Source organism: Zonotrichia albicollis, chromosome 12 (assembly GCF_047830755.1).
Source record: "Zonotrichia albicollis isolate bZonAlb1 chromosome 12, bZonAlb1.hap1, whole genome shotgun sequence".
NCBI classification, from domain to species: Eukaryota; Metazoa; Chordata; class Aves; order Passeriformes; family Passerellidae; genus Zonotrichia; species Zonotrichia albicollis.
This window is the reverse complement of record NC_133830.1, coordinates 3702990-3716965: the sequence shown is the minus strand read 5'-3', so window position 1 is coordinate 3716965 and position 13976 is coordinate 3702990. Positions and strand designations below refer to the sequence as shown.

The following is a 13976-nucleotide window of genomic DNA, read 5'->3' as shown; positions in this document are numbered from 1 at the left end:
CTGTAAAGCAAAGGTAAAAGGTGCCCTCCCAGCCCCTTCCACTGCAGACAGAAATTAAAGGGACTTTGCAGGTGTGCTGGGGAGAGGAAATCTCCCCTAGGATAGGAGAAAAGATAATTGATTAGGGCAGAGTTTAGGAAATAATGGGGATGCAAAAGCTTAATCTTCCTTCCAGAATGATTCTCTCAAATCAACTAACCTTCATTGTGAGTGTCAGTTAATGGAAATTAAAATACTAAAAGGGGAATCGTAATAATTATTGCCAAGTGAATATAGTGGGGATGTAGGACAGTGAGGTTTTGCCTTTATCTTTTCTACATCACAGGGAGGATGTGGAAAAGCCCCTCAAGGATGAGTATGGGATAATGCATCTCTCAAAGCTGCACCATTCAAATTCCCTGTCCAGGAGCGTCTGCAGGACACAGGAACTTCCACTGCTGCAGAGGGTGTGAACTCTGAACTTGTGTAATTGGGGCTGTTCTCATTACGCAGATTAATGCTTAAAGCCACAAGTTAATTGGGACAAATTACAACTACAAAGTTGCTCTGCTCTTGTCTGATAAACTCTCCTAGGATCTGGCAGGTCTGAGGCAGTCCTTAGGTATAACTCTTTTACAATGTCCACTTTTTTACAATGATACAAACCAGGGCTACTGCCTTCAGTAGGTGAATTAGGCCAGCAGGAGATGAGGAGCAGGGCTGCTGTTTCCTCTCACGGTTCATTTTTTGTGCTCTGATTTTTAAAAATGGAGCAAGAGATGGGACACAGGCACATTTGGACTGCTCCTATTTTTCTTCTTGATTTTGTGTAAATTGAAGTCCATGGTATTGAGCTTATTTTATGGGACATGGACAGAAAAGCAGCCCCCACACTTCCAGTGTGTTCTGCAAACCCAGGCTTTGGGGGTGCACAGGGTGATTGGGGAGCCCCCCTATTTAGTGACAATGGTGTAATCAGGCTTGGGGGTTGGTTTTAAATCCAGGTTATAGGAATTTCTGCTGTGCTGGCATGTCACTTTGAACTCAATAAATGACTTAGCCTTTCACCAGCCCTTTGGTTAGTGTTGAGCCCCTCTGAGACTTCAGATCTAATACAGGCACTTTGTACCTGATCACATTAATGAAAACCAGATGTGAAATTACCCTTCAGCGGCACTTCAGTCCTTTCTTTTTTTTTTTTTTTCTATCACCACTGCAATGGGGGAGGCAAAATTCAGAGGCACTGGAGTGGGTACCCTGTTTTCAGCCAGGAGGATTCAATCTCTCCCAAGACTTTTATTTCTCTACCATATGCAGAATCCACGAGGATCTGGCAATACCTAATCCAGTTATTCTTTTCTGACCCCCAAGGAAGGTTGTGGAGCCCAGGAGAAGGTACCTGGTAACTCCCAGGGATGTTTCTCCTCTCCGTTTTACAGGTCTGGCCTGGACACAGTGTGCTCACTTCTCCAACCCCCCCATCTCCACCAGCAGCAAAGCAGGGATTGTTGAAAGATGAATGACTTCACTTTTCCAGTTCCAGCATATGTTTGCATGTCTGAGAGCAAGAAACATGTGAATCTCACACAAACTGTTGGAATTCCAGCTCTGGGGACTGACAAGTAAATATGAAGTCACACAGCATTTCATAGAAAACCCACAAATCTTATGTTTGCTGGGCTAAAGTTGATCCTTTGAGGCACCAGCCAAGAAAAACCTCTCATATTATTTACACCAAGATTCTTCCAAATTCTGAAACTGCAGCTTGATTGAGGAATTCATGCCTTGTAAACTACAAGTTTCCCAAAAAACAGCCAGAGGCACATAATCTTTTGCTAAGCTATCCATAAGGAGCTCTGCTAGCTTAGGTGGTGAATCAAGTGTGGGATAACAGATTACACTGAATAAAAATCAAAAACCACAATGACAAAATAATGTTATAATATTAAAATAAATCAAATCATACACTGCCATTATTCTGATACAGAATTTTTGCACAGCAAATTTGATACATGTACAAGAAGTCAGGCAGCCTATTAAAATAAACTTCAGGGTTCCTTTTTTCTTTAATATAAACTACATCTTAATACATAGTTTGAGATGATCAGGTAGTTTTACACCAATTCAAGTAACAACAGCTTCTCATCTTAGAACACTAAAATAAGTAAATCTTTTAATGCTCTGAATACTGAAATGTTTTGTTTCCACGTGCCACTTTTTAAAAGTGTAAAAACTACATCTATTGGTTAAACCTTTACCCTAGAGGTGCGCCTAACTTACAAATAAAATTATATTAATAAAGATATGAAATGCAATGTAAATACAGTTCTTTTGGCAATTGTCATATGCTTCACACTCTGCTGTTGTCCAACTCTCAGTTCACTTCGGGTCTTCCAAAGTGTAAAGATGTGGCCAAATTTTTCCAAAACTGGCAATAAACTTGGATTTTTTCATTCTGGGGTTAAACTAGAACCATGATTCAGGAATGGTCAAGCCCCTGCCCTCAGAAAGAGCTTTGCTCTAGTAGATGTTGTTTGGGTACCCCAAAATGAAATCATCCTCCACTGCAAGTCCCTCCTGAAAACCTTGGCCACAGCAGCAGTGTCTCATCTCCAGCTGATGTTGGTGAGGCAGGGAAGGGGTGCAGGGTTTCCCCTGGCAAATACCCCTTTTTTTGGTCACGACAACGAGAGAACAAAAATACTGAGCGGCTCTTTGGAGTGCAGAACAGCTCCTGCTAAAAGAAGACATCTTCTTTCCTGAAGTCTGGCAGACACCTGAACCTGCTGGGAGCAGTCCTGAGGCAGGCCAGGCCGGGCAGGCAGGGGCAGGTGTGGTGCATCCTCCGCCCCGAGAAGGGCACCTGGGGACAGAGCAAGCACATCAGCTGGTTGGGGAGGTTATTTTATCCTTTTCACAAACAGGATGGGACTGCTGGGGTACATTCCTTGAGCTTTATCTGCAGCATCAGCCTCATGACGTGGGTGAGACAATAGGAAGTTGGCAATAATACAGCCAGCAGCAGCCAAAGATTTCTTTGTTACAGAACAGCTTAAAAACTTTTTAGCTAATAACAAATTTACTATTTCCCACAATCAGTGACAGGGAGAGCCACGGCAATGGTGACTGGGGGGATGAAATGGGAGGAATATTGGGGAAATGCTGCCCAGTTCCCTCCATTCAGAGCCAGAGTTCCCCACGAGCTGCAGCACAGAGCAGATGGCAAAGGCAGCCCCAGTGTACACCCAGCCCAGCCACAGTTAAGAGCAGGATGTTAGCAGTCATGTTGCTGTGTAAATCTACATCTGTGACACATGTTCTCCATTTACTGCCGTTTCATAAAGGAGTTTGTTGTGAAACTACACTGGCCTTTAACATCACGTTTTGTGGTGCCACCGTGCAGGGTTTTCTGCATGTCCCAGACCCTGCCTTGTCACATGGCACAGAGCAGGAACCTTGGGATCCCGTGGAAATCAGGCTGGAAGGGACCTCTGGAGTCACCTTGCCTGACCTCCATGTGAGCAGGATCCTTTTCACCACAGGGCAGAGGTTTCTCATTTCATCCCAGCCTCCTCCAGCCACATTGTGGTGCAGGGAGCACATATGGAGTAGATTAGACAAATTTAATTGTGCCATGACATGCACACGCACTGACAATCTTCAACAACTTGGTCACAAGCTCTGTCTCTTGCCGGAGCCAAAAGGGACAGCCCAGTGGGAAGTGTCTGGGAGCTGTGGTGCTGCCAGCTGGCAGCACACACTGAGCATTCCCTGGATGCAGCAAAGGAGGCACAGAGGTGCAAAGCCTCTGCTACCAGCCAGGCAGGCAGCCCTAATTCCCTCACTTCCAGATGTCTCTGTGGTTGAAGGCTAAAATTTTAATATTCCAAGATTTTCTTGTGTCAGTGCACAAATTTTGTCTTTAAGACAGTCCCACACAGTCCTCCCTGCATGGTGGCAAGCACCAGCCTGACTCCAGTGACACCCTGATGGGGCAGGAGGTGGGCAGGGGGCTCACATCCCCTGAAATACCCTGGGCCAGCACCATCTGAAGAGCAGCCCCAGGACAAGGGATGCTGTGGGTTTCCATGTGTCACCCACCACAGCCCCTCTGCTCCCGTGTGAGCAGAAGCAACTGTCGCAGACATCTTTTCATTAAAAATCCTTCCTTAGGATTTTTTTCCTTCTGAGAAGCTGAGAGGCCTCAGAAACAAAATGTAAACAATGGTTATCTGCTGCTGTGGAATGCAACAGGTGGGTCTGTGATTGGTGTCATGTGGATGTTTGGAATTAATGGCCAATCATGGCACAGCTGGCTTTCTCTCTGTCCGAGCCACAGACTCTGTTGATTCATTCTTTTCTACTCTTAGCCCAGCCTTCTGATGAGAACTTCTTTCTTCTATTCTTTAGTATAGTTTTAATGTAATATATATCATAAAATAATAAATCAAGCCTTCTGTAACATGGAGTCAGATCTACATCTCTTCCCTCATCCTAAGACCCCTGTGACCACTGTCACAGGCAACAACCTCCCACCCCTGCTGGGGATCCCCATGGGAGTCACCCCTGTGGGTGCCCACACCCAGCACTGCACCAAACCCAAAACCTGAGCTCTCAGCCTCCTCACAGCTCAGTGATTTATTCTGAACATTCCACTTGCTGCAAGGAAATGTTCCTTTCATTCCCCATGCTGCCCAACCTCACCTGCCTGCAAACCCTGCCTGGCCCTGCCTCACACCTGGCCTAGAAATTCCAGCTGGGACTGCTAATAGCATCGGTCCATCACCATCTAGGTGTTGAGAAGCAAACCAGAAGGTGGAACCCCAGCTGCCAGCCATCTCCTCCAGTTATCTCCTGGCTCCTCTGGATGTCCCCAAGGTGCCATGGCCATGGTGGTGCCTGATTTTGACCTATCCTGCAGTAAATGAAAAATTTTGGTGATCAGGGCACCCAGCTGCTCCCTACACAAGTATTTACCAGACAGGAACCACTGAGCAAACCCTCCATCCTTAAAATAAACTCATTTCACACTCTCCAGCAAATCAATTTGGTTTATGTTTCTCAGGAAGATCAGTGGAGAAATTAAAATTAACCTCATAAAGCTTATAAACATCAGTGACTTAGTGTCTGGGGTGGACAGGCATCTACTCTGATTGTAATTATGCAGGCAGTCAGCTTGAAATATATCAGACAGTTTAAATTATTGCCCAATAACAATAAGCTCATAAAACCCTCCAGAAGTCAATTTCTCTTATTCCTGGTAATGGAAAGAGCCCTTACAAGAAGGACCTGCTACATTACATAGTAAAAATGACCATTTGGTCCCCAATATCACAGCAGAAGTTTTAAAAATTTAACTGCAATAAAATAGAGCCTTAACTTCCTAAAACTGAGAAAATAAACTGAGAAGCCAGGCCTTGGATGAAAGTGAGAGAGGCAGCTAACTAGCTGCACATTTATGATCTGAATTTATTGCCTCATATCTTCCACTTGTGATGACTATTGGCCTGTGCTCTTCCCTGAGGATGACGCTGAAGACCATCAGGTTCTCAAATTCCCTGGTAACATCTCACTCAGTCTTTTGTGTTTTAAATAAGCAGCTTTTTTCATACTGCATAAGAAATTCATAATTATATAGCCTTAAATAAATGCACTTGTTAAAATCATTGTATTAATAATACAGTGTGTGTGTGTGTATATGTGTATATACATAGATATTTAAAATTAATAGGTAGAACAGAAACAAAGAGAGCCTGTGGAGACTTTTCTCAAGTCCAAATGTGTGTCAACACTTTCTCAATGCTGTCCCAACACCAACTGGTGACAGTTTTATGCTTGTCACAGGATCTTGTCCACTGCCACTGGGGTTGGTGGCACTTTCTGTGCTCCTGCTCACACCAGGAGGGATTGGCAGGGCTGGGCTTGGGAGCTGCCACAGCTGTTTTGGATCAGGCAACAAAACAAAGCAGCAACAACAAACTAATAAGAAAACAATCTGGGAAGCATGTAGTGCTTTCATCCTCTGATTCCCTTCAGCATAATTCTGACACTAATGCACTTCCTTATGTAGGTGCCTTCATCTCTGCTCCCATACTGATACAATGGCCAGATATTGTACAGAATGGGAAGCTCCCCTGCCTTTCCACCACGTCTAGGCTTTGTGCCATGTGCTGTGGAGCTCAGGACACCCCTCCAGCCCCCAGTGAGGTACTCACTCTGTGGCTCAGGGGGTGGCAGTCGTCTCCCAGGTTGCCCATGGGGGTGCACATCCTGAGGCTGCGGATCCAGAGGCTGACGGCGCAGCACATCCCGGCCCCGCACTGCTGGTCTCGGTCGCAGGCCTGCATGCAACACAGCATCAAGCAAATTACATGAATAATAAATGCAGTCCAGAAATAGGATGGATCAGGTGCTCAGGAGCTGCCTCTGGCACCCCTAAGTTATCATGGCTCATTAAGGCTGGATAATAAGATTTAAGGCTGGTTTGCAATACTTGTGTCTCCCATGGATTGGAACGTGCAGGCTCCTGGCACTTTTTGGAGTTGGGACCAGGTTGTTTAAAGCCAGGACCACACACAGAGCTGCTCTGGGCCAAACCCAGGTCTGTCAGTGATTTACAGTCCCAGCTTCTGAGCACTGATGGCCACTCGCTTTCCCAGCTCCCACACCAGAGCCTGAGTGAGCTCAGGCAGGAGCAAGGACCAACCACACTAAACTTGTCACCAAAAGAGTCACCAAACCACTCTTATGGAGAAGCTGAGATAGGAAATCATCCATTTATTTAATGACTTTTAGGTAACTATTCCTTCTAACTTCACAGGATAATACCATGGTTGTGAATGCCCTTGCAACACTGCATGAGAGTTTTGTTAGGGAAGTCCGAGTGGAAGCAGCTAAAACAAAAGTTTAAATGTGGATTCTGTGGTTGTTATCTAGAATTACACAGAGCTAAAAGAGGTCTTAAGAAAAGCTTTCCATAAGTGTCCACATCCAAAAAAAATGCTGCTGTGGTAACATTCCCCTTCACGGGAGGCAAAAACATATTTTAGCCACTTACCCAATACAGCTTAGATAAGCAGAAACCAAAAATGCAAACTAGTGGGTATGTCTTAAAACCCACAAACCATGAAGAGCAATTGACACATTAGGGTTTGAAAACAAGCTACTGTACATCTTTCAGTTACTTTTTAATCAAAAGCTTATATAGATTTAATCCAAAAACCAGTCTCCTTTCTCCAGTGAGAATTGCCATCAGTTAAAGGTTCTGCTTACATCCTGAATGTAAGCTTGATTACCTCACTGCTCTGGGTGTCTGGCAGCAGCAGTGAGAGATGGAAGGCCCTGGTCAGCACTACGTAAATGGGAAACTCATAAAAACATACGTAAATGTTGATAACAGCTCTGGGGAAGGCACATTCCCAGAGTAAACATGCTCTTGAGGGGAAAACTCACTGATCTTACCTTGGGGTTTACATGATAAATGGCTTTAGACTGTACTCATTGGGTAAATATTGCACTGACCAGCAAGAGCCAGATCAAAATACAAGTTTAAAGCTCAGTCAGAAGTTTGGGAAGAAGCTGTTGCATTAGGATCATTATTAAATAGTGTGTGTGACCCAAACAGCTCCTAAACACAGAGCTCTGTGCCTCAGGTAAGACCAAACACAGAACATTTGCTGTTATATGGTCATAAAACTACCACTCTAGCGTGGCAGGTAGATTATACTCACTTTCTGACCCCTCTCTTAAAAAAAAAAATAATTTGAGAAGTACTCTAATGATATTATTTTGCCATAGTCACAAATAAAAATGCAGGTCCAGTGATTTTGGCTGCCACCAGCACACCATGTCCACTGCTCAGCTGGAGTCACAGGCTCTGCTATTACTTTGTTATTTCTCACTTGCCAGTTCCTGACTCCTTTTTTTTCTTATTTATATATCTCAAAGTCCATTCATCTCTGTGGGACTGGTCTTGGGGTGAAATAACACTCAGCTGAAAAACCCCTTGGGTGTGTTCTACCGAACAAGAGTCTTGAATGTCCAGGCTGAACAATTTCTTTCCTGACCTCACACACACATATTTACATCTGGCAGAACTTTTAAGGCTCCCTTTCCAAAAATGTATGACAAGTTTTGAAAATATTCGACCCAAGTGTTCCTGCCCACATCTTATCTGCAATGTGTAATTCCTGCTGCTCCTCCTAAACTTCCCCAAACACCACATGAGCATCTTATTTAAACAGTTTTCCAGAAAATCAGCCCAAGAACATGTCCCAGGTGAAATGCCAGCTGCAAAGGCAACAGGTTTCAGCACAAGAACCACCACTGAATTAAGGAAAGAGTGAAAAAAGTCCTTCAATTGCAAAGGAAAAACACCTTTCAGACTCAGGGGTTGGGGAACACCCACGTCAGCTCTCATCTGAGATTTGCCTGTTCATCAAAAGCCAAAAATGCATCAAAGTGGTTTAAGCAGAAATGCTCTGCAATAGTTAATAAAGTAACATTTTCTAGTTCTAATCTATTTTTACTTGTTGAATCTGCCTTGTCCTTGATCCATTATTCAGTGCCTCACAATTACTTTATTTAATGGGTCAATTATGCTTTAAAGGTGTAGCCACAACTCTAATAACAGATAAACTGCTCTTCTGTTGCTGGCAATGTTTCTACTTAAAAGAAACTTGAAATCCTCAATTATTAAAAAATTCCTTCACATTCTCGGCTCTAAAATAAAAATAATCAGTCCTTGGAACTGATCTGACTTCCAGAGAAATGCCCACGAGCTGTTTCATGGACTTCAGGGGTCCGGACAAGGAGCCTGGAGAGCCACAGAGAAATCCACTGCTGTGAGTGCAACTTCTGATGGTTACAAAAGACATGTGAGCTCTCAAAGGAATGCAAATGCTGAGTTATTAATCCAAAGCAAACACTTAAAAAATTATTTAACTAAAAAGTGATGCAACGCTTTGAGTTAAATAACGTCTTTAGGAAAAAAAGTATTTTCACAGCCAGAGTAAATCTTGAGCCTAAAAACAACAACAGAGACTTGTTTGCAAGGGGTGGCTATTGTGGTGGAAAAGCTACAGTCATAGGCAAAGAAAAAAAAGAAGGAAAACAGAGTTTTCTGAGGATTGTAATCCTGCCGTGTACACAGAGAGGCTGGAGGAACTTGGGGTGCACAGTGGGCAGTGCAATGCCCTGAGCCAGAGCCTCTCAGAGCAGGTTTGGGAACAGCTGGGGCTGCATGCAGGGAGATGGGAGACAGCTCCAGCCGTGGAAAAGCAGCAGAAGTCTCTGCATGCTCCCGGACCTGGAGACAGCCCCCCAAAGACATCCCTCACCCCAAAGGAACAGACCCCACGTTGTGGCATCCCCTTACCTCAGAGAGCCACGAGTCCTGGCATTGCCCACCACAGAGACTGACACATCCTGGCATCACTCACCTCAGAGAGACCCCCAGGCTCTGATACCACTGAATCCAGACCATCCCTAGAGATGCCACGGCCGGTACCACTTACCCCAGACGGACCCCAAGCCCTGCCACCTCTCATCACCCGGCACTGCTCTCCCTCCCACGTCCTCGTTATCACTTATCCCAGCTCTGGCCATCCGTCACCTCACTCGGCACCGCTCCGTCCTGGCATGGCTGAGTGCGGACGGACCGCGAGCCTCGGCAGTGCAGAGAGCAGAGATGCCCAGGGAGCAGCCCCGGGCGACAGAGCGCTCCCCTCTGCCCGGGCATCCTGTACAGCCGAACCCTCCCCTCTCCGAGCATCCCGCTCCTCTCTCCGAGCATCCCGCTCTCCTCTCCCCGGGCATCCTGTACAGCCGAGCGCTCCCTTCTCCGGGCATCCCGCACGGCAGAGCGCTCCCCTCTCCCGGGTATCCCGCTCCCCTCTCTCCGTGCATCCCGCTCCTCTCTCCCTGGGCATCCTGCGCGGCAGAGCGCTCCCCTCTCCCCGGGCACCCCTTATCCCGGGCGGTTCCCACAGTCCCGCTATCACTCCCCAAAAACAAATCCCGACTCCCGTCCCGCCGCCGCGGCGGAGCCCTCTGTCCCTCTGTGCCTCCGTCCCTCCGTGCGGTGCGGTCGGTGCCGAGCGGCGGCGCTCACCCCAGTGATGACGGCTCCGTGTCCCGCGGCCAGCAGCAGCACCAGCAGCACCAGCAGCAGCGGCAGCATCGGCGGCAGCGCCGGCGGAGCTCCGCGCAGGCTCCGCATGGTGCGGCGCAGCGAGCCGGGCTCGGAGCCGCCCCGCCGTTATAAAGCCGGGGCTGAGTCACCCCCGCCCGGCAGCGCCGCGGCCGCGGGGCCGCGCACACACCGCGCACACACCGCACACACACCGCACAAATACCGCGCACACACCGCAAACACACCGCACACATTGCACACACACCGCAAACACACCGCACAAATACCGCACACACACCGCACACACACCGCACACACACCGCACACACCGCACAAATACCGCACACACACCGCACACATCGTGCCCAGGTGCACAGCTGAGGGAAAAGGGGCATGGGGGACATCCCAGGGAACATCCCACAGCACACTGGGGACATCCCGCATCAGCGCTCGGGGGCCTGGGCTTAGTGGGGAACATCGCAAAGAGCATCCCAGGGCTCGGGGGGAAATCCCACCGTGTGGCTGAAGGATTGACCGCAGCAGGCCTGGTGGGGTCCTCCCAGGGCTGGCTGGTGTACACCCTGTAGAAGATATGAGGCTGTCCCACGGAGATCTAGGAGTTCATCCCAAGGATGGCTGTGGACATCCCACAGCAGATTAGGGAATCCAACATCCCACAACATTTGGGGGCATCATGCAGCAGGTCGGGGGCAGGACACAGCAGGTCTTGAGGAGATCCAGCAGCAGGATGGGGGCATTCCACATCAGGTTGAGCACATCTCACAGTGGGGCAGTGGTGGCCCACAGCCACTGGAGCCAGCATGGGCCAGTGCCCGTGTTCCCTCTGCTCCCTGGCCAGCAGCAGACCCAGACCTGATGTCACTCCTGCTCCCTCTGTGAACAGAAACCACCTGTAGCCCCCAACCCAGCCTCTGCTGACACATGGCAGAGCTGTGGGCATGGCCATCGGGGACATGCAGGCTGTGCTCATCCTGTCTGGGGCAGAGCAGCATCAAAAGTACCCCACAGTCTGAGTAAGAACTGGACCAATTCCAGTCCCTGCTGGAAGCCCAGAACCCCTTTGAATTCCTGTTCTCCTGTGATTCTCCCCTCCTTGCCATGGGCAATCTCTGCCTCTGCCAAAGCCCTCCCAGCTCCCATGGCAGCCAGGGGCACAAGAGGAAAACAGTTCCCATCTTCAGCAGGGCTGGCTCCCACCAAAGATCCTTGGGAAGACAGAAGAAGGAACACTGGGAACTGAGCCCCATTGTAGAAGCTCTGGCTCTTTCCAGCACAAATGCTAGGCCATGCTCTCATGGCCTCAGTGAGCAGCTGTTTCTACATGCACACCACTGAAATTCAGTACAAACCAAGGCCTGACCACTACTGGTGGTACCTTTGGGCACCCCATCCTCTGTGGGAGGAGGACATCACTAAAACACATGCAGCATTTCCTTCCCTTCTTCTCTCACTCCTTTTCTTCTCTCTTTTCTTTACTTTTCCAGCTCTTTATGTTTCTTTTTGCCTTTCTTCTCCCTCCTAACTCCCTTTTTATCCCATTTCCTGCCTCTCTGTTCCTACTTCCATCCCTCTCTCTTTATTCTACTCCCCTCCTCCAGTGTGTCCCATTCTCACCGGTAGGTCCCATTTCCCCAGCTTTTTCAGTGTATATTTTTGTTCCAGCAGGGAAGGCTGAGCCTTTGCAGAGCCCACATTTCCCTGAGCCCCCAGCCAGCCCTGTTCCTTGGCTGAGGTGAGTCTGAGCGTGGCAGAAGGGGAGCAGCAGCCCCTCGCCCCTCGCGCGCTCCCGCTCGGTTCAGTCCCGGTCAGGAGCTGTCAAAGCCATTCCTTGGTGGCCTCCCCTCGGGGGCTCGCTCTGTCTGGAGGTGTTTTCATTACAAACGTGCCCTTTTTGGGCGCTCGGGGTTATTTTGTACAAGTGCTCTCAAGAAAACATGGGCTGGGTAAATAGGGTTTACTCCGTTAAAAGCAAATTGGGATGAGCCAATTTTGACGTGAAAGGATTAAAAATAACTGGGATGTATCCTTAGCTGTTGTAAACTCATGTTGCTGCACGAAGCACTGGCAGTTTAAACCAGGTGAAGGGATTAGCTTGTTTTAAATTCTGTTTGTATCCTAGAAACTAAAAATGAATGTAAGCCAGGAATGATTATTTTCACAATCTCCAGGTGTCCAGAACTTTCGAAAACAAATAATCACTTTCAGCTCTAAACCTCCTGATCCTCTAAAAACACTATAGAATTGAGGAGAAATAATAAGGGGGAAGGGAAGAATTTTGTGCAGGTTTGTGTAGACTCAGTCATTTCTTGTAAAAGACATTTGACAGAAAAAGTATCATTTATGAAAGGTTGTTAATCCTAAGCCTGGAAGGGCAGCATTATACATTACAATGGGGATGCTACAGACTTACTAGAAGCCACCTTAATGTGAGTATTCTTACTACCAACTTGAGCTAAAACTGGTTTGCTATCAGAAGAGATTATTCACATCTATATGGTCTTTAGCTGATCACAAAATTGTAATGAGATATTAACTAATGCCTATTAAATCCTTCCTGTTCTTAAAGAAAAGGTGACAGCTGAGGAGAAAACTTTCTAAATTTCAGTGTCATTACAATTGTTTTACTGCAAAAGTAGTAAAAGTCCACAATATGTCTTAAATGTAAATCCTCACAGTGCCCATTGCATGAATGCAGTTGTTGGGTCTCTCTGGTTCTCAAAGCCTCAGTTTTACTGAAGACTATCTATGAGTAGGCATTCAAATAATTATTTTGCATATTCAAGTGATAATGCACTACAGAATTTACAGAATTTTGAAGACTAAGAATGTGAATACATCAGCTATCTAAAAAGATAATTTTCTCATAAAAGAATTGAGAAGAAGCATGTAATGCGAGACAGGAGAATTATCTTTTTGCCCTAAAAACTCTCTTAATAATGACAGTATCTAATTTGTCTAATCTTTGTCACTGCATATCCAAAAATGGTCTTGATTCAGCAAAATGGTGAAAGCTTGCTGACTCTTGTAGAGGAAGAATGCATTTATTTATATCAGATATATAAAAATGTATAGTCTAGGTGTAAAGTTCACCCAAGGTATGAAAGACCTCAAATCAGTTGCCTGTAAAACCTGAAATGATATGAACACACAAGTCAATCAAGAATAAATTTCCGAGCTGTGCCCTGAGTTGGGATGTAATCCAACATTTCTGCTTTAGGTCAATAATTAATGTTAATTAATTAAAGTAGAGGTTGACAGACAAACAGCCCAAAACTCTTCTCAATAATTTGTCTTCTCTCTTGAGGTCTGTACACGAGGCAGAATGGACCATTTCTGCTGACATTAATCTGGGTCCCCAGCCTTTACGCAAGCATCATTTATGTTTTTCTGAGTTGCAAATATTTCGGTAAATGACTTCTAAGTCTGCTGCCTCTCTCTCTGATGTGGCTGGAGCTGGCCAGTGCCTTCTCATGTTCCCAGCAGCAGCCTGGCAGAGAAATGGAGGCTTCACACCTGCAGCTCTCCCCGAGCCTGTAAAAGCCAGCTGGGACCCGAGGTGTGAGCAAGCCTGGGCACCCCCTGTGTGGGGCTGCATCACACAGTCTGCATCATGGGGAGAAAATGAGAGGCAGTTCAGGCTGTGAGACGCAATTCTCGCACGTGGGATTGCCTTTGGGGACACCCATGGGGTGCTGCTTGTGGGAACTTGCAGCACTGGCTGAGAGCTCAGCAGTTTCTGAGGAGAGGCAGCTGAGGAGAGCAGCAGCATCCACGCACCTCATGCCCATGCCTGGCCTCTTCTGACGTCAAATAAACTAACTTCTAAAAAGTCTAAACACAAATG

The 13976-nt window shown here is 46.9% G+C and overlaps 1 protein-coding gene across 1 annotated transcript; it reads right to left on the bottom strand.

The window, feature by feature from the left end:
- Positions 1–1251: 1251 nt before the first annotated feature.
- On the bottom strand, positions 1252–10315 carry PROK2 (prokineticin 2). The gene is made up of 3 exons (XM_074550346.1): positions 10091–10315; positions 6195–6320; positions 1252–2842 (listed from the first exon to the last, which is right to left on the bottom strand). The coding sequence occupies exons 1-3, from the start codon at positions 10196–10198 to the stop codon at positions 2717–2719; spliced, it is 360 nt and encodes a 119-aa protein (XP_074406447.1). The 5' UTR covers positions 10199–10315; the 3' UTR covers positions 1252–2716.
- Positions 10316–13976: the final 3661 nt, after the last annotated feature.